The following is a 19,340-nucleotide window of genomic DNA, read 5'->3' as shown; positions in this document are numbered from 1 at the left end:
GATTACCCTATTAGCAAAATTGACCATATATGCAATTATAAGGTCTGCGCCTTTCATTCTGAGTGTGATATAGTTTTGGGCGGTACTCTAATCTCATGTGGACTTTCGGTAGATTGTGTTTGTAATTTCGTATGTCATCGAACTGAGCCCACGATTGCTGAGATGATTACCCTCACCTGATGTTGTGCGATGCTCCAAAGTACGTCCAGATCATGGGTGTAAATTGATCATTGCAAATCAGGGTCCTGAAATGGATATCCCGACACACATAACTTCACGGAACCAGTCTGTATTCCGCCTTTCCTTCTTGAATCACGGTCGAAAACAGATGTGACGGATCAATGATAAAATGCATACCTTAAATATAGGCACCTGGTCGTGAGAATAAAGGGTTGCATCGTTATCATAGCCGCCAATCATCACTAGAATTGTCAATTAGAACGGAGGCAAGACACAGGAAGGGCAGCATACCATTATCAGTAGCAAGATCCAAATTTACAAATGCGGTATCTGTTGGACCTAACATCGTTCCGTCCGCATCCTTGGGGACCACCTCGTCTCTAAGCGGTACATTGTCCCCCTTGCTGGCGTCCAGCCCGGATGCCCAACGGTCAGGGTATGACAGAGCGACACAGGCTCGAAGGACTACCGATACATGGGTTAGTTCGCTGCATAAGACTTAAATAAGTCTGAAGATTTTTACATACGGCAGAGAAAGATTTTCCATAGCTCCCTGCTGTATAATCGTGCCTTACTGTGAGCAATCCTGCGCAGAAGACCATCTACGTCACCATTGTCCCTGATTTCTACTTGTTAGTCCAATTCAATGGTACCAATTATCGTGGTGTGCGTTCGGGCAGGATTCAAACGACTCTACCGGCATGTACAATGTGACTAACATGAACTCCATCAAATACAGATTCGGGTTGTCGTCAATCTCATCCCCGTCATCTTTGACATCCAAGCCGCGGACAAATTGTCGCTGAATAATATGTCTTGCACCCACCATAGACTATAGGGGACAATTCGAATTAGCCTCGACTTGCGACCTGATACGCCATGTATCATGCGTCTAGTAGAGCAGGGCTGGTATGAGCCGAGCCGACATGATGCTTGCCCATCCATCTGTTTCAGCGTGGCTACCAGCATCTCTCCCTTGACTTACTTTGAGACGTCCCTTCTCTTCTGTCAGATCCATGCTTGTTGATGTCTCTTCATCACTTTTCGGTGTGCTGTACTTGGCCACGATCTTTCGGGCTTGGTTGTTTTCCTCTGTTATCTCAAAGAGGGCTGCTGTTCCTTGCGACCCAGCGCCCAGTAATTTGAGAAACCGCATACGGAGTGGATTCAAGGCCTGAGTCGTGGGATGTGTTCCATCTTGCAGAGCTTGAATTTCTCGCTGTCGAGCGGCTTGCCGTTCACGTGCTTCATCGTCATCTTCATCTTCATCTCCATCTCCATCAAACAGCGGAAGCTTGTTATAAGGCTTACGCTGGACGTTCGCCGGAATGTTGATGTCCGATACATTTGATCTCCTCGGGACAGGCAGTTCCGCCCATTCCTTTACAAAGGCAGCACCGAACCCCCGCTCGAATTCAATCCATTGGGTAGCCTGGCCCCTGTGAAAGTACTCATAATAGCTGTAACTGTGAACAGTGTATGAGTGTGGGCATCGGCATCGTATCTTTCATTTGAAAACGTACCTCCTGCGTAACTCTTCCACAACATCATCATCCAAATCCAAAGGCTGCGAGCTTGAGCCACTGCCTCCCTATACAGCCGAGATGTCAGCAGCGGCAGCCAAAGAGCGCGTGCCAGTCCTCGGGTCCGAGTGTTTCAGCGGGCACTTACAGAGCCGGACATTGTGTATGTTTTCGCTTCTCAATTTCCCCTACTTCCTGGAATTTGGGTGCAGCATCAATATTGAAAAACACAACCGTGGTTAGCATCCTCTTGACACAAATATAAGCGTGACTAGCTATGATGTGAACTTAATGATAGATAAATGGTTTTAACTTTTCATCCTCAAAGGCCCAGTATCGCCCCGGAAACAGTTAGCTTCGACGGTAGTACAGTTAAATGGGGCACAAGGACACGGCATTCGCGTGGACCTCCGATCTTTTTGTTATCGCACAAGCGGGAGAATCAGCGTGCTATTCGCCTATGAAGGTACACCTTCACCGCTTACTATTACAGTCACCAAAACCCTTCTCTTATCCTCAGAAGTGGTGGTTTCATTTTTAATCACCATACATATAAAATATATATAGCGCCTTTATATAATAATAAACACTTAAAACCTAATATTTAAAGAAATATAGCATTAATAATAATAAAAAAAGAATATAGTATATCTATAAATATATAGCTAAACCTTATATTATATAAATAAAATTAAAATATATTACTCTTAATAATACTATATTAAAAAGTTAGTAAAGTAATTATATAATAAGATTAAAATAATCTTAAAATAACCTTTATAAAAAGAAGTTATAATCCTATAATATAAAACTTAATAAGCTAGCTCTTCCTTATTAATATACTTATTATATAGCTACTTAAATCTACCTTTATTAAATAAGTTAAATATATTATAATCTCTATCTTAAATATATAATTAATAGAATAATAATATTATAATAATAAACTTATTTAAAAATCTTTTATATAAATTCTATAAAAAAATTAAAACTCTTTTAAAAATTAAATAAAGTTTATTTATTATATATTAAATAAATATTATATAAGAAAAATAAAAGTTTAAATATTTAAAAATTAAATCTTCCTCCTCTAAATATATTACTTTATTATTAAAGATTTATCTACTTCTATATAATATATAAGGAATATAATAGAAAAGGGAGCCTTATAAAAAAAGTTAGTAACTCTATATATAAATAAATTTAAAGGTATATATTAAGTAATTATTAACTTTATACTTAAAATATAAGCTAATAGCTAATCTAAAAACTAAGAAGATAATAAATAGATAAATAGTTAAATAAAAAATATAATGTGGCCGAAGCCTGTCCTCGGAAGAGCACGCTATAATAATCCTAAGGTAGAAGTTGAAGTCTACACATTGTAAATATCCCGGCCTCAGTGCTGTCTTTCATGACAGTAAACTGGCCCGTTTCAAGAATACAGTCTTACTACGAGACAGCAATATCACGGCGTGCCACGGGTTGTTTTGCACTCACTTCTTTGTTTAATGAGTATTTATTTACGGTCTTCTGCACGAAGTTGGATATTTTGTTGGATCTGCATGGCGGCATTTCTGACCAGGTGCCAGAACTTGAAGCTCAGTGGGGGTTTCCCTGCAGTCTCAACCATCATTCTAAAGTTGCATACTGTGCAATAACGGTTTCTGGCGTGTTGCTTGAACTACGTGGATCTTTTCTCATAGAAAAGCTAGGCATGCCGTGCGAATGGCGCTGTGGCATTGGCTTGATGGCATTCGAGGTGTTTGTTCATCGTATGACTATTAACGCCCTGCATCCGCGGACTTTTGGACTACTGATTTTAGGATCTCCGATCTTTTTCGAATAAAGTTTCCCACAGCTCGATAAAGACACGCTCTGTGAGCCTTTCACGATGAGTCTTGCTAGATATAGGTGTGCAAACCCCCTTGCGAGGGACTACCTATCCTATTTGCATCGATCGGTCCCTTGCGGCAAAGTCATATCTGCCTGTGCTGTCTGGACAGTCACCTTGGACTTTCCTTCATCCACACCTTCATCGGTGCTGTGCTTGTTCTCCTCGAAGTTGGCCTCTTCCGCCGAGGCCTTGGGACCGGCTTCTACGGGGACGTGGTCCCGCATGACGAGGTAAGTTGGGTATACGGCAAGCACTAGAACCTAATCAGCAGCGTGGTCATCCAAAGAACACAGCAGACATGACTCACCAAGCAACGCGGTATTGACGATAAGCGGTACGCGTCCGCCGTGCCAGTTCTGGGTGTTCAGACCAAACGCCACCGCCTGCGCGAAACTCTCCTGGCCCCTGAGGATGCCCGAGAAGCGGCTCAGCTCAGAGATGTTGTCCGTCTTGGTTGCGAGCAGGTAGTACAGCCAGTTCTGCAGCGCCTGGCGCGCAAAGTCCCACAGCAAGAGGACGAAAAAGCCCTCGACGAAGCCGGCGTCGGCCCAGTCGAATGCGGGCGGGTTGGCCGTGTACTTCTCCTGGATGACCCAGCCGTAGACCCACGCGACGATGTGCAGGGCGATCGTGTAGTAGAACCCGACGGTGATGCGCTTCCTGACAGGGAACCCCCTGTAGTCGAGCAGCGTGCTCATGAGCTGCGACGACAGCAGGGTGCCGAAGTTGCTGACGAAGCCGATGAGGGCGCGCGCACGCACGCCGAAGTAGTACGTCTGGAAGTTGCCCGCGTACTGGTTGAAGTAGGCCGCCCAGAAGATGGGGAGCAACAGGATAACATCCTTGCGCTTGCTGGCCTGCCACAGCGCGCGGAACTCGGCCTTGAAGGACTTCTCCCCGCGGATGATGACCTTGCTCCCGTCCGCACGCTGCACCTTCTCGGGCGGCGACAGGAAGTACGCCAGCGGCACGGACAGGCACTGCAGCGCGATGAAGATGATGTACACCTGGTGCCCGACCTTGCCCTTCCTCTTGGCCGCGGCGTTGTTGTTGAGCGCCAGCACGATCGCGCCGCCCAGGAGGGGACCGCCGGTGCGGAACCACAGCCAGATGTTCATGTACCTGCCTCGCTTCCCCGGCTCCGGGTAGCCTAGGGCGATGGCGCCTTCGCTTGCCCAGAAAAGACCCGCGGAGATGCCGCAGGCCACGGCGCCTACGAGGACGAACCACTCGTTGCCGTACCTGTTGTTGGTGTACAGGCCGGCCGAGTAGATCGGGTAGCCGACGGCGCCGAGCAGGAGGGTCCAGGAGAGGCCGATCCGGTTGGCGATGGGGCCGCCAACTAGGCAGAGGATGCCCATCAGGCCGAAGACTAGGGCGTTTGCTGCGTTTACTAGGTATGGAGACTGAGCTCCTCCGGCGCCCTGTTTCATGCTGTAAGCAAAATTTCGTTTTCTTTCGTACATGTGTATAACAGGTAATGGACTTGGGCGACACGGACCAGAGCGCTCATGGCATTCCATAGGCCAGGGGCCATGAAGCCCACTCCCCCGATGATAAAGGCATTGAAGAGCGTGGTGTGGTACCAGATTCGGCCTGTCGCTTTGACAGAGGCAGTGGCACGCTCAATGTCCGCCATCTTGGGAGGCAGGGATTGGCGTACTGGCCGTTGTCTTGGGCGTGGAGAATACGAAGTAAGAGAAACAAACAAGTATTACAGTATATCTAATAACATCCCGATTTATACATTACTTATATCCATATTGGCAAGTAGTAAAGTGTAACTAAGAAAAGTTCTCTCTACAAGATGTTGCATTCTCTCCAAAATGCTCATTTTCCCGCATGATGGCGAAATCGGACCAATAAGTGGGTACTTCCCGCAGTTCCTGTCTCTTGGCAGGAACGGCCAGCTCAGAAGAGCGAATGACTGCGCGAGAAGGTTGGGCTGGAGTCCAGATGGGCAGGTCGATTAGATCTTCGATATGCTGGATAGGTCTGCAGGAGAATTTCTTGACAAATATAATTGGGGGCGATCCACACCCGTTAAACCACTTTCACTGAGGGTATAGGAACGCCTAAGAAGCACGTCTTTTGGTTGCGACGGGCCGGAAAGGCCTCGACTAGTTCTATGACGAGTCTGCTCTCCCTGGCGTCAGATTAGCTCGCGGCCCGCGAGCGATGGTTTCAACCTTGGACGGACTGGTCTGTGTCAAGACTGACTTTGACTTCCAACGGCCCGAACAGGCACGGCCCAACGCTAAGGCTGCTAGCGCAGGAAGACGTCTTCCGGCAAACTTACCCGGGGGGCAGGCCTTCCCTGCCCCCCTACACCCTTAGCGTAGGGGGTGCCAAAAACCCGCAACGGCCAAAACCTCACAACACTCACACCTATCTATTTTTACTACTTTCCCCTATAAAACCCTACTTTTTAATTAAGTATATTTCCTTTATTAAATTTTATATAAGGAAGAAATAAATACCTTTAAAATCCTTATTTTATAAGGATTAATAATAAAATATTTTTAAATTTATAGGGTTAGGGTTTAAGATTTTAGTTTTTTTAGTTAAGGGTTTTTTTAAATTAATATATTTATTTAAATAAATTATATTATTAAAAAATAAAAATATTAGATTATTCTTAGAATTATTATATTTATATAAATAATATTTATAAAATTCTATTTTTAAATTTAAGGTTATTATATTCTATTTCTTTATAAGATTTTTAATATTATAAATTCTTTTAAAACTTTAATTCTTAATCTTTTATAAATAGATTTTAATTTTAAAAATATTCTTTTATATAAAAAAAATTCTATTAAAATTCTATAGGTATTATATTTTTATTATATAATTTATATAAAAAAATATATTAATTTTAAAAAACCCTTAACTAAAAAAACTAAAATCTTAAACTTTAACCCTAGAAATTTAAAAATATTTTATTATTAATTTTTATAAAATAAGGATTTTAAAGGTATTTAATTTTTATTTATATAAAATTTAATAAAGGAAATATACTTAATTAAAAAGTAGGATTTTATAGGGGAAAGTAGTAAAAATAGGTGGGTGTAAGTATTGCAAGGTTTTGGCCGTTGCGGGGTTTTGTTACCCACTCCGCCAGGAGTAGGTAAGTGGAAGCCGAAGCCCACGGGTAACTGAGCTAATCTTAAAACATAAATTATACCTTGTCCTTCCAGGATGGATACTAACTAACTATTGATTTTAGATCCATAAAGGGCTTTAGCTATATTATATTTTTTATTTAATTATTTATTTATTCATTATCTTCTTAACTTTTAGACTAATTATTAGTTTATACCTTAAATATAAAGTTAATAATTACTTAATATATACCCTTAAACTTATTTATATATAATAGAGTTATTAGCTTCTTTTATAAGGCTCCCTCTTTTACTTTATTCTTTATATATTATATAAAAGTAAATAAATCTTTAATAATAAAGTAATATACTTAAAGGAGAAAAATTTAGTTTTTAAGTATTTAAACTTTTACTTTCTTTATATAATATTTATTTAATATATAATAAATAAATTCTATTTAACTTTTAAAAGAGTTTTAATCTTTTATAAAATTTATATAAAAGACTTTCTTAAATAGGTTTATTATTATAATATTATTATTCTATTAATAGCTATATATTTAAAATAGAGATTATAGTTTAACTTATTTAGTAAGGGTAGATTTAAATAGTTATATAATAAGTATATTAATAGAGAAGAGTTAGCTTATTAGGTCTTATATTATAGAATTCTTCTTTTTATAGGGGCTATTTTAAGACTATTTTAATCTCACTATATAACTACTTTACTAACTTTTTAATATAATACTATTAAGAGTAATATCTTCTAGTTTTATCTATATAATATAAAGCTTAACTATATACCTATATATTATATTCTCTTTTTATTATTATTAATACTATATTTCTTTAAATACTAGGTTTTAAATATTTACTACTATATAAAGGCGCTATATATATTTTATATATATAGGGATTCAAAACGAAACCACTAGATCCATAAAGGAACTCAAAAAATACAAATGATCTATATCCATTAGCTTTGGGATACAGTTAATCTTGTTCCCGTTCTTGTTGAAGGTGGCCTGATGGGGGCGTGATGTGCTACGTGAGTTCCAGCTCGGTCGCACTTCCTGAGGAGAGTGAACACAGGCAAGCGGCAGGGACTAGGCATAGGACAATGCTGGCATGAATCATCGTGCTTGAAAGTCCTTGAATTCAATGACAAGTGACGAAAATATTATGGGAATCAGAGTTGACGAACGTATTTAGTGTGTAAAATGCCTGTGCTGTCGGTAGATTTGTCCAAGGCTTCATCCACTGTTTTCCCTTTAACCGTTAACCTCAAATGGTCGAATGAGAATGGTATCAAGTGTGTTTACCGCGTGGTATTGGCTGCTGTGCATTGTTGGTGCATCTTGGGGTTGCTTCAATGTTACTGCGCCGCAGGTTGCAACTTACTGGCAATGATGCCTTGTAGGGATATTTGTGTTCCAGAAGTGGACATGCAAGCTAGAGATACATTTTGGGTGGCCAGTGGAGCGAGCCCGTGAAGCCGGTGTTCCATGGTTAGTGGGGACTGTCATGAACTCAAGGGCTTTGAGGAATTGTAGTAGCGCACCTATCCTATAACTAGATTATAGACCACCCAAGGTCTGCCCCCTCAACTCCCTTCCTCCAGGAGAGAGGAAATTCGCACACCTTTCCAGGTATTTAATCAGAGTATAGAGCTTTGAAGTCTTTATGGCTTTAACAAATAAGCCTTGTTTGTAATTTTAAGGACCATAAAGGGGGTAGGTTTAGGAACTTTGGTCGTACCTACCGGCCCTACTCATAACTTCCACCTCGCTCTTATATTCACCCCCTTCGCCCTAGCCGGCCCTTTTGTGGGAGCATTCTTCGATTTGTATAAGCTACATGCTTAGTCATTAGAGGGTGCGCGACTTTTCTTTCTCTTCTCCAGTCACCTACTCTGAAGGCGGCCCTGGTGGGCACGGGACGGCGTTCCGTTAGGCATCAATGATGTGAACTCCAGCACACTACTTACTGATGTCATGCCTTCGAAACAGCATGATCGGGCTGAGTACTGCCCAACGACAAACTTCCGCTCGACGTCATCCGGTCAAACTGGTTGGTATTCAAAGAAACTTGGTTTTCCAAAACACGGCGACTCACTCTCCAGTCAGGAAAGTGCTGCCGTGGTGGTGACGAGGGCTCATGGGGGCGGGAGATGCTCGCCGCAACACGGGCGAACATTGGAGCAGGAACCCGGAGATTGTTGGAACTGGGAGCAACGCAAGAACAAGGTGGCTTGTCGTGGGGGCTGGAAACTCTAGACAGGCGTATCATGGCATGCTGATCACGTAACTCGAGTAACAACGACTTTAACCATCGAGGAAACTCACCTCGATCGGTACGATTTGGGAAAAGATACTTAAGTGGCCAAGTGTTCAAGAGGAGCCCAGCAAGATCGATCCTACAACTATGAAACTAACGTGACATGCGGCCTGAGAATGAGGAATTTAACGCGGTCACGGAAGGGGTCTCAACGACTCAGAGAGGCGCGCGGCTCAGTGGGAGGACCAGGATAAGCTTGGCTGTCAAGGTTCAACGGAGTTGCAAAGCGACGGTAAGTGGTTCGTTGGTGGTTCGCTGGACCAGAGGGCGGCCGGGGAGAGCTGAGTAAGTTGCCGTGGCGGACCCGATCCCGGGAATCTCCGGAAAGCCGGGTCCTCCCAAAACGGAAGTGCTCCGAGCCGTATTCGCCTGGGTTTTCGGAACCAACACTTTTGCTAGAACCTTACAACACCACTTGTAAAGCATCACAGTGATCAGCCTTACCAAGCTCATCCCAAGTAAGTTCATATACCAAGACAATCCACCCCGCGGGTATTGTGAATCTCAACCAGACCAGCCCTGGTACGCGCGTTCGTTTATCAGCAAGCACTTATTTTTATCACGAGGTAACTTCGACGCCACATATAATACTCCGCAGTATGTATGGATACCCCAGGGAGGGATGGGTTTGAAACGACCGCGGATGACACGCTGATTGTGCCGTTTATTACGGCATGGCGATCAATGTTAGGCTCTGCGTGGTGTGTGGAGTGCGCGCGGCATCCTGGCCGGTCTTGGGTGGCTCATCTTGAATCATCGTTCATAAGCACTGGAGCTCGTTTCTTGTCGATTATATAGTTTCTTGTCTCTACCAAAGTAGCATTGAACCTTACTCGGTCCTGATCCCATCTTTGCGGAGAAGCCATGTCCAGTCCCCCAGGATACCTACCCCTATAGCAATGCTCGTGGCGGCCCCCAAAGCAACAGATGCGAGAGCATGCATATGGACATCAATATGATAGCTACCTTAGTCCTCTAGAGCCCAGCTCGTTGCAACATCTTTCATACTTATCCACGTGGTAAAACCACTGAAGTCAACACGAAAATAGCAGCGGCGAGGCCGTATTAACAGACCAGCAGATCCCCTCACCTGGACACCTTTTGTTTGAGGCAAGAGAAATAAGTGATGTCAACCCTTCAATGCCCTCATAGAGAAATGAACGAACGGAACTTTCCTGTCGGTATATTGACCAATAGTATGTGCAAGCCCATGTTGGCAATGAATCAAGTTTACAAGCCGCAGCGCCCAAGAAGTCTGAGAGCAGCTATTCAAACAAACCTTTGCTATACCAACCATGTAAAACGGGTTCAGATATCGAGTTTGCGAATCGGGTTTCAATCCCTGACTTATAACACGAATTGCTCTGTTGTGCCCCGTGCATTAGATCCTGACGGGGTGTGATACAAGAGAATGCGGGCTGGACTGGGCTAGATCTCGCCCGTAAGAGCCTTTGTGGAGAGGTCATGCGTTTGAGTAATGTCAATGGGGATCGTATGGACTCCCCACGTGTGGACAGGAAGCCGCACGAAAGGGTCAATCGACTTACGTGTTGGTACCCCAAGCTGTCCCAAGAGCCACTGGCACATCGCGTAAAATAATATTTCGCTGAAACGAGTTTTTACCTAAAAATTGTTTCGTATGGTACAAGACAAGATGTCTTGGCTACAATTTGACGGCGATGTGAGTTTAACACATTATGAGTCGTCGACGTAGTAGTTGCTATGTCTTGTGAGCCCTTGGGAAGGTGTTGTCAACATATGTCGTGATGGCCAGACTCCACAGTAGCTGTTACTATAAAACAGCACGCAGAAGTCCTTGTTCCACGTCTCGCAGCCCGTACTGCACGCTCGATGCAATAGCCATCTACATTTGGCCTCCTTCTTCATGAATACTTATTTCCATATGGCCTCGATGTCCTCAGCGAGCCTTCGATGATACGATGTCGTTCCTAATAGAAACAGCCGGCGATGGCCCCGTGCAGAAGCCATGGCGACTGACGTTAACACCGCCCTACTTTGTGCCGGTCTTCGTGACGCCAGAGGGGAGTAGGGCGCCTTCGATCCGGCCCGTTGAATTCGAACAGGAAGACGAAAATATCCCGTCGACATCTCGTCGGAGACGGCTGGTTTACACATTGCTGGTAGCATCCATGTTTTTCTTCGGGTGAGCTTTCCACCGAGCTTGTGAGTAAGGGGAATTCACAGCTACCTGCTAACAAGCCGCGTTGCACCAGCGGCACGTTGACGACGATATTAGCGCCGTATGCCGGCGACATTGTTGAGGAATTCGGTGTGGCTGGTCCTGCTGGCGACTCATTGGCTCCCTTTATTTCTACTATCTTTGACGTCGGTTGGGCAGTCGGGGCTTTGTGAGTTATTCTTCGCAGAAATCTAAAATGCTGAGCTTCAAGACCTCCACTGACAATGGTCCTGCGGCTTTCGCGTCAATCAGACTCGTACCGCCCTTGACAGACAGATTCGGGCGTGCAATGCTGTTTCACGTTTCTGGCTTCTTATTCGGCATGACCACCCTTCTCGCCTGGTCTTCAGGAAGTCTTGGGACCCTGCTTGTCTTTCGTCTGCTCTGTGGTACGGCTGGTGTCTCGACTACCTTGATCGGGGCGGCCATGATTGCCGACATCACGGAGCCTGCCGAGCGGGGAAATTTCATAGATTTTGTGTCCATGATGTCCCCCCTTGGTGGAGTCCTAGGTCCCATCATCGGGATATTTCTGGAAAGAGTTGTACCCTGGAGGGAACTGATGATTGGCTTCAGCCTCTTGGTAAGTCATCACCTCGCGTACTCTTCTGCGAACCTTGTATGGGCGGTTCTTTTGAACAAACAGGGCTGACTAAAGGCTGCAAAGATTTTTGTCTCTGCCTTGATTTCAGTCATCATCGTCAAGGAGACACATAAGGAGACGTTACGGAAGCAACACGGCGTGAAGACAAAAGGCGAGGAGCAACTACCATTTCTCACAGTCTTTGCTGGTGCACTGAAAAAGCCCTTGCAACTTCTATGGAAGAGTCCGGTCCTCGCTCTGGTCTCTGCCCACGTTGCCATTGGATATGGCTTGTCTGTGAGTACTCCAAAGACTGACATCTCAAGTTAGAGAACAGATATGGAGGTTCTGCCTCTTACATTTCCTTCTTTTCCGTTCTATGCTAACAACTAATGTCTCTGACTTAGCAAATGCTTATAACGACAGTAGAGGCTGGTGTGACGGACAACTACCATCCACCAGAGGATCAACTCTGGGTCGTCTATATTGGCCAATTGGTGGGAACATTGGTAGGTACCGCCTTGTCAGCAACTCTACAGCCTGTAGCAGAACGGTTTCTACGAAGGAGGAGCTCGGGAAACCCTGTTGAAGAACATAAGCTTGCTTTGCTTGCCTTCGTATCGCTCTTATGGCCGGTAGGATTTCTGGGTTATGGTTGGTCTATCGAGAGGCTTCTGCCTGTTGCTATTCCTATCGTATTCACCGGAGTCCTGGGGATAGTAAGGGTCATTATGCTGGTGGGTTTCTCTCCGTTCTCAGTCCTAATCCTCACTAGCCTTTCGGACTGCTTCGGGATTTCGCCAGGTCGAGGGCCGCTCGTCTAACCTTGTCACTATGCCGCTCGCTTTTGCTAGACGAGCGTATGTCTTCTGAACTTGTTCAAAGTTGCTGACGCGATGCTTACGAACAGAATCACCTTCAAGTGTACATCTTGAATATTTTTACGAACTATCCGGCCTCGGCTTTGGCCGGCTTCACAGCCGTTCGGACTTTTGGGGGAGCCGTGATTCCCCTAGGTGCTGGTCCCCTATATGATTCGCTCGGGTTCGGCTGGGGCAACACTGTCTTGGCGATCCTAACCGGGTTGATTGTGTTGCTGCTATTGGTAGTCATCGTATTTGGAGAACGGCTTCGGGCAAAGTATCCGGCAGAGTGATCATAAAAGGAATCCAGGCGGTCTGTATATACTAATACTATTGGTTTAATATTTGGTCGACCGTGTGGCTTCTCGCTTCTCTGGTAACAGGGAGACGTGAGCAACCAGGAGACGTGTCCTCATCTTTGACATGGGCTCGAAATAGTCGGACTGTCTCTAACTCCGAGCCTCCCCTGATCGGCACCGGCACGCTATCCGGCGTGTCATGATCAATCCTGAACGAGTAGTGTACTCGCTTCGAGTGGAGTAATCTTTGGGCAAGAGGTTGGAATCGCCGTTTGCCAAAAGCGCTTCTGCCAGCGTGCACCGGCCAGCGTCCTTGAACCCAAGACCCTGGTATAGATGCACCGTGGCCGTGTTCTGCGGCTTCACCATGAGTCGGACAACCAGACTTGAAGCAGTTCTCTCGTTCTCTAGGTAGAGCAATGCCTCCTGGCAAAGCTTTTTCCCTAGCCCGCGGCCCCGATGGTCCGGAAGGTTGAACAAGCTCAACATCTGCCAGAGCTCTGCATGCATGTCTTGGTCCGCGGGCGGTTGGCCTGACTCGTTTGGCAAATCGTACTCAGCCCGGCTGAGAGGGCCTCGTAGCGTTAATTGCCCAACCCATTCGGTGTCCCCCGAGGTATTATGAGACGCGGAGCAAATGAACGTTTCTTTACCCTTCTCGCAAAGACGATGTTCCCAAACCTCGTCGTTGAAGGCTGCTTCGATTTCGTATGTCGAAGAAAATGAGTCGGGAGATGTTTTCAGAGCTTTGAGGCGAAGATTGCGATACTGACTAGCCGAAGTCTTTACTTGGTCAGTCTGCGAAACGCGAAAAAATGTGTAGGAGAAATCAGAGGCCATGTCGCGTGGTCTTGCGTGGGTATGCGATGCCCAAGGAATGATGATGATGTTCAAGTTCCACACCAGTGTCAAAAATGACCCTCTCCATGTATCATATAGGTGTCATATCGCTAGCAACGCCCCACTAAATGCTGTAGATGATAGGGCGTGTGTACCTAGGCCCTATCCGAGGTAGTGATTTTCTGATTTGTGATCATGTTGACCCAAGACATTCTCCATTGATCATTGGGGAAAGACCTGTTAGTACTCTCTAGCAAGAAGCTTTTTATCATGGTGTAGACTATCTAGGTACACAATGCAAATAGAAGAATATGAAATAGCGTAGGAGGCTATATGGGCAATCATATGAAAAGAATCGATCGCGGACAGGCAGATTCCAAGGTTCCGAGGAACCTGAACGCGGGGCATGTGAGCAACTGAATGAGTTTTGATGACAGAGGAGTTGATATGGAGAAAGTCATCCCGGCTCAGCACGACATATCTACTCTCTTCTGCATTTTAAACCTGACCCATCTTCTACTCCCTCTACTAGCAGTCCACGCCGTCATTTCATCCTCGCAAGTTACGTGGAGCACAAGGGCAGTGGAGAAAGTGGGAGAAGGGCGATTCGACCGTATACGCGAGCCGCTAGCTGTCAAACTCGGCTATAGACAGCAGCTGCGGAAGAGTAATGAGGCCAGTCACTGGGTCATTTGAGTGGTGAAAGGTGGGAGTGCCTGTCCAGAGACTCAGACACTGAGTGGCTTGAATGCCAGCACCTGCAACCATGTCTTGAGCCTTGCTGGGGGCCGTAGGAAGCTTACCCTAATATAAATGTACTAGTCCTACCAGTAGTTGCAACCCGTATGCCAGTCCGTCCCACGGGGTGTCAGATGAAGCTGGCAACTATGTTCATGCCTGCAGTCTGGGTAGAGACACTACCAGTTGCCACAATTGTACTCACGATATTGTCAAGGGAATACTACTTTGAAAGAATGTGTTGGCAAGGCTTACTTGTCACCTTATCGTGGAGCTGAACCTTGGAGGTTGTATTTTAGGCCAGCTCCGAATTGTGTCACTATATAGGAAGCTCATATCGTATTATAACTATCGTTATCGGCATCGTATTCTTTCCAAGCGCTGGGTCTTGAGTGCTTACCACCGTATGAAGGCGCCATGTATGTCCTCGGACGTATACAGAAGAGAACGGAGATTCGCAGGGCAAAAAAACGGAGGGTACAGGGCAAGAAGTACCGCCAGCCAATCAGAGGGCTTTATTCAACCTTACTCCACTACCTACACTACCCCAACCAGGTGCTTTTTACACCCTGACCTATAGACCTACCAATCTATGAGAAGGAGACTCAGGAGGAGATTTAGATATTTAAGGACTTGTTAGAGTGCCCTAATAAACGATGAGGAAAGTAGTAGCAAACCACTAGGGCTGAAGAAGCGATGGGGGTAAGCAGATGTGTAGTTAATGACTGTGTATTGTTGTTTTGTGTGGCAAATTGGTGGTGTAAATTAAGGTTGGCGCACTGGGGGTACACGTTGCCCTGTACCCTCCGTTTTTTGCCCTGCGAATCTCCGTTCTCATACAGAATAGAAGCGAAACCACATAGGAAGCTCAGAATTCCATTTCTGAAAGGCTTGTTGCCATTTATATACATTCCGACTGTATTCAGTTCCATGAGAGACCCTGCTCCTTTTCCCCTTCATAAACTGTCATTTGGCACAGCTGGCGCCAGTTGGCGTCGACCGCAGCTGTTGCCAGCTGCGGTGTAACACACCCTCCCCAACCCCGCCACAGCCGCCTGACCGGCGTGACGCCCACGCGGTGGCACTTGAGGCAGCCTCACCTTCGAACACCGTATTATGTGTGGAGTTCTATCAATACACTTGCTTTTGGCTCGAGTCTGCAGGGTTCAAGAGCAACGAAACCCCCCTTCACCGTCTTCATTGCGTTGTCAAACGAGTATGCGGCTTCTTGATACCGAGACCCAGGAACTCAAGTCGTTCTCGGGGAAAGGGGAACTATGTTACGCCATTCTTTCCCACACCTGGGAAAATGACGAAATCCTCTTCGACGACATGGTGACGCCAGGTCACCAGTGGAAAGTCAAGGAGGGCGCCAAAAAAGTCTTGGGAAGCTGTCAACTCGCAAAGTCTCAAGGATACCAATACATCTGGATCGACACGTGCTGCATCGACAAGACCAGCAGCGCTGAGTTGTCGGAAGGTAAGTTTCGCCTGCATCATCTGTCTGGGAGGTGCCGCTAAGAATGTTTTAGCCATAAATTCGATGTTCAAATGGTACATGGAGGCTGCTGTCTGCTATGTCTACCTCACTGATGTCAGCGACGACGGCTCGATCATGGGGTGCCGCTGGTTCGATCGTGGCTGGACGCTGCAAGAGCTAATTGCGCCAACATCTGTCAAATTCTATAACCAAGAGTGGCATTACATTAATGACAAGGTATCTTTATCATTACAGCTTGCTACTATCACCGGTATTGATGAAGCACTGCTACGCTGCGGCCAGAACACTGGCATGGAGCCGCCGCTCATTGGACAACAAGATACGAAGCCCAGAAAGCAGTCATATGGGACTCAGAGGGCCTGCACAGTTAGCCGACTGCATCAGCTAAGGGACTACTGCGTTGCCCAAAAAATGAGTTGGGCCTCGAGACGTCAGACGACACGCGATGAAGACATGGCTTATTGCCTCATGGGACTTTTCGAAGTCAATATGCCACTTCTCTACGGAGAAGGTGGCAGCAAGGCATTCTTCCGATTACAAAGGGAAATCCTGAATACTACCCAAGACCAATCCATCTTGGCTACCGCCTGTCCTTCTGTAAAATCGGACTCCTCTCCAACTGCCCTTGCTTCGGGGCCGGATTACTTCTTGAACAGCGGGACCGTCCATCTCAGACGTAAGCTGACAACAGTCGCAGAAGCACATACGACATACTCTATGACCGTGGACCTGACAAAATTCGGGGTCAATGTCGAGCTTCTGATCGCAAATGAAATTGGGCTTCCATTCAGCGCGCAGCCGTGCTGGTTTGGGATCCTCGATTGCCAGATGGGAAAAAGCCCACTGGGGCGTCCGGTCATTCCGTTGCATCCGATCGAAGAATTGAATGACTCGACCATCATTTGCTCTCGAGGGCAGGGGCTCTTTGAGATATCTCCTGAGCACCCCAGTGGTGCCCGAGACCTGAAGGCCCTCAATGGGTGGCCAGGTCCGGAGCATCTTCCCGACCGTGAGGATTCTTTTACGTTCTTCATGTATTACTGACTAAGCTGACTTTGGACAAGTAGGTATTCTCGACATCCAGAATATCAAAAAGCAAAAGATCACGATCCTTCAAAGCCTTGAACACTTGGATCCAAGTCATTATCAAGAGGGTCTTCCTTGTCCTATTCAGTGCGTTAGCATGAGCTCCGAGTGCCAGCCATACTCAGTTGAGTGTGAGAGCATGGGCCGCGCCATCCTCCAAAACCCTGGCTATCCTCGGCTGCTCGTTTGCATTTTCAGAGATCAGAATGACCGCGTTGGCTATCGGGCGTTGCTGTGGAGTTTACACGACATTTATACCGATCACCGTGCAGAGTTAGGCGGCAATGCAGCGAGCGCGGGAGAGATACTCGACAACCTCAAACAACGTGATATAGTTCTTCAACTCAGTGGCTTTGGGCTCAGGACCACAGACCCACGTCAGGGGTTCTGTAATGGCTCTAAATCGCTGCAGGTGAGCAGCCGCAGCTTTTCATCCACTCGATTTTTACGGGTAGAGGCGGAGGTCTCCACAATGACGTTGTTAGACTGGAAGATGCCTGAAGTCACCGTGGCCACGACTTGCCTCGGATCACGAAATTCTCCACCTAAGGGATTCATGGAGATTGCAAAATGGGCCACACCATACAGTCACCAGTTACCATGGGATCTCTAGTCAGCGGCGCCGGCGGGAGCGATGACTTCTAGCCCTGTCTATTAGTACGGCACGAGGCTGAGGCCACGTGCCCACGTGTTGTATTCTCTAGGCACTGCTATCGGCATTGTGTTTGGTCTTGAGCGTTCATCACTGCACAGAGGCGCCACATACGTTTATATGTATGGGGATCAGAAACTAAACCACCAGTCTAGGGTCGAACTCTCCCTAGGAAGTGAATGGTTGTCTAGTTCCTCAACGGCCACTGGATGTGCAGACGAGGACTTCCATGCCATCACATCATAATTATCTTGAATGTGTATGGACTATGCCATGCGTACTGTTTGGCTTTACCTTGGTTTCATTTTATCCTCTACGCGTCCGTGACTCTTTCATACCCCTACGTCTATTCTTTGGTTTCAGCCACGCCATTGCACTTATCGGGGGACCGGCGGAGAGCCTACCCAATTTGATTACCGACGTACGTGGATGACCCATTTATAGTACCGACGGAACTATGCACTTATAGTTACCCATTGAATCACTTCGTTAATGGTAGATTCTGATCGCACAAGACCGAGGAATAAGGGAAGGCCGTATGAGACACCCTCTCTGGTAACCTTCCAGGGTTATAATGGTACCTATGGACGTCCGTTCACGGCCCTGAAAACAGGCTGCCCATCGAAGAACACAATGCTGGTCCATGCGAAGTGTGTCGATAGCTCCATCTGCAGAAGGCGAGAAAATCTCACCTGACACCTCCGCAAACGAGCACACCAAGCCGCCACCCGAGTGCTGCACATGTGGCTGCCCAGGTGGCAAGCGCCGCCGTACTCGGTGAGCATGGGCTCACAGTCGGGTGGTTTTCCCTCCGGGGCTCTCTCCGGGTTTCGGGTTTTGAAGCGGCCCGAGCTGCTCTGGGCGGGTTTGCGGTGGGCTGCGCCGACGAGGTCGCACGGGGATGGTCGGGGAAGCGGCCGGCTTTCTGCATATCTCGAGGACTCTAGGGGGCCGTCGGGGCCTGTTTTTCAGAAATGGGATTTGGCTATCTGGGTTCACCGTGGTTTTCGACATATTTCATGGTTCGTGTGACGGACTCTGGAGAGGAAAATACGAGGAACACTCAGCACCAGCGTAGATCCTAGTATATCCGAACCCTCCTGGACCTGTACCCGGCTCTATCTGGAACCTTGATCGTGCTGGCTCCCGTGGAGTCTCCCTAGGATGGGGTATCGGTCCGTTAGCCATGCCTTGTGCAACGACTCGGACCGTGCAAACAGCCAGCCTCGCCTGAAACGGGCCGTAAAGAGCGATACGAAGTCACTTGTCTCAGATGCATAAGATCCGCCTTGTGGGTTGCCCGTTGCACAACCTGACAAACAACTACATATGTACACAGTCGGGCATGTAACCAGAGTCAAGGAGCCTAGTGGCAGTGCTTGTGATTCTACCAGCCAACCAAGTCTACCTAGGTACTCATGTTTTGCTTCAATGTTGCACCGCTGTCATAGTCGCGCGACACGAGATCTCTGAGGCGCTCGGGGTGGGCGATATGTACGCCTCGGGCGGGCCTTATTTACGCCTAGAGCGGGCTTGG

The 19,340-nt window shown here is 46.7% G+C and overlaps 4 protein-coding genes across 4 annotated transcripts; 1 reads left to right on the top strand and 3 right to left on the bottom strand.

Moving 5' to 3' along the window:
- Window positions 1-1,072: 1,072 nt before the first annotated feature.
- On the bottom strand, window positions 1,073-1,863 carry KVR01_012105 (uncharacterized protein; the record flags this gene model as incomplete). The annotated part of the gene is made up of 3 exons (XM_044795059.1): window positions 1,073-1,646; window positions 1,704-1,771; window positions 1,852-1,863. 3 exons carry the CDS (start codon window positions 1,861-1,863, stop codon window positions 1,073-1,075), a joined length of 654 nt encoding a protein of 217 aa, XP_044639186.1.
- Window positions 1,864-3,650: 1,787 nt separating this feature from the next.
- KVR01_011958 (uncharacterized protein) lies at window positions 3,651-5,239 on the bottom strand (the record flags this gene model as incomplete). Its single annotated transcript, XM_044788548.1, has 4 exons — window positions 3,651-3,853; window positions 3,908-4,329; window positions 4,396-5,024; window positions 5,102-5,239. The coding sequence occupies 4 exons, from the start codon at window positions 5,237-5,239 to the stop codon at window positions 3,651-3,653; spliced, it is 1,392 nt and encodes a 463-aa protein (XP_044639039.1).
- Window positions 5,240-12,674: 7,435 nt separating this feature from the next.
- On the bottom strand, window positions 12,675-13,826 carry KVR01_012082 (uncharacterized protein; the record flags this gene model as incomplete). Its single annotated transcript, XM_044794561.1, has 2 exons — window positions 12,675-12,836; window positions 13,173-13,826. 2 exons carry the CDS (start codon window positions 13,824-13,826, stop codon window positions 12,675-12,677), a joined length of 816 nt encoding a protein of 271 aa, XP_044639163.1.
- A 1,863-nt stretch (window positions 13,827-15,689) lies between these two features.
- Window positions 15,690-18,197, top strand: KVR01_011991 (uncharacterized protein). Its single transcript, XM_044791417.1, has 3 exons — window positions 15,690-16,044; window positions 16,097-17,074; window positions 17,130-18,197. Exons 1-3 carry the CDS (start codon window positions 15,783-15,785, stop codon window positions 17,762-17,764), a joined length of 1,875 nt encoding a protein of 624 aa, XP_044639072.1. The 5' UTR covers window positions 15,690-15,782; the 3' UTR covers window positions 17,765-18,197.
- The last annotated feature ends 1,143 nt before the right edge of the window (window positions 18,198-19,340 follow it).

The sequence above is a fragment of the Diaporthe batatas genome, assembly GCF_019321695.1.
Source record: "Diaporthe batatas strain CRI 302-4 chromosome Unknown Contig00017, whole genome shotgun sequence".
NCBI lineage: Eukaryota > Fungi > Ascomycota > Sordariomycetes > Diaporthales > Diaporthaceae > Diaporthe > Diaporthe batatas.
The sequence above is the reverse complement of the archived record's forward strand: the minus strand, read 5'-3'. Positions and strand labels throughout refer to the sequence as shown.

Bases quoted from the DNA above. Each gene is read 5' to 3' on its own strand.
- KVR01_011991 (XM_044791417.1), top strand. From the start codon at position 15,783: ATGCGGCTTCTTGATACCGAGACCCAGGAACTCAAGTCGTTCTCGGGG. The intron at 16,045-16,096 runs GTAAGTTTCGCC...AGAATGTTTTAG, and splicing joins CAGCGCTGAGTTGTCGGAAG to CCATAAATTCGATGTTCAAA. The intron at 17,075-17,129 runs GTGAGGATTCTT...ACTTTGGACAAG, and splicing joins TCCGGAGCATCTTCCCGACC to TAGGTATTCTCGACATCCAG.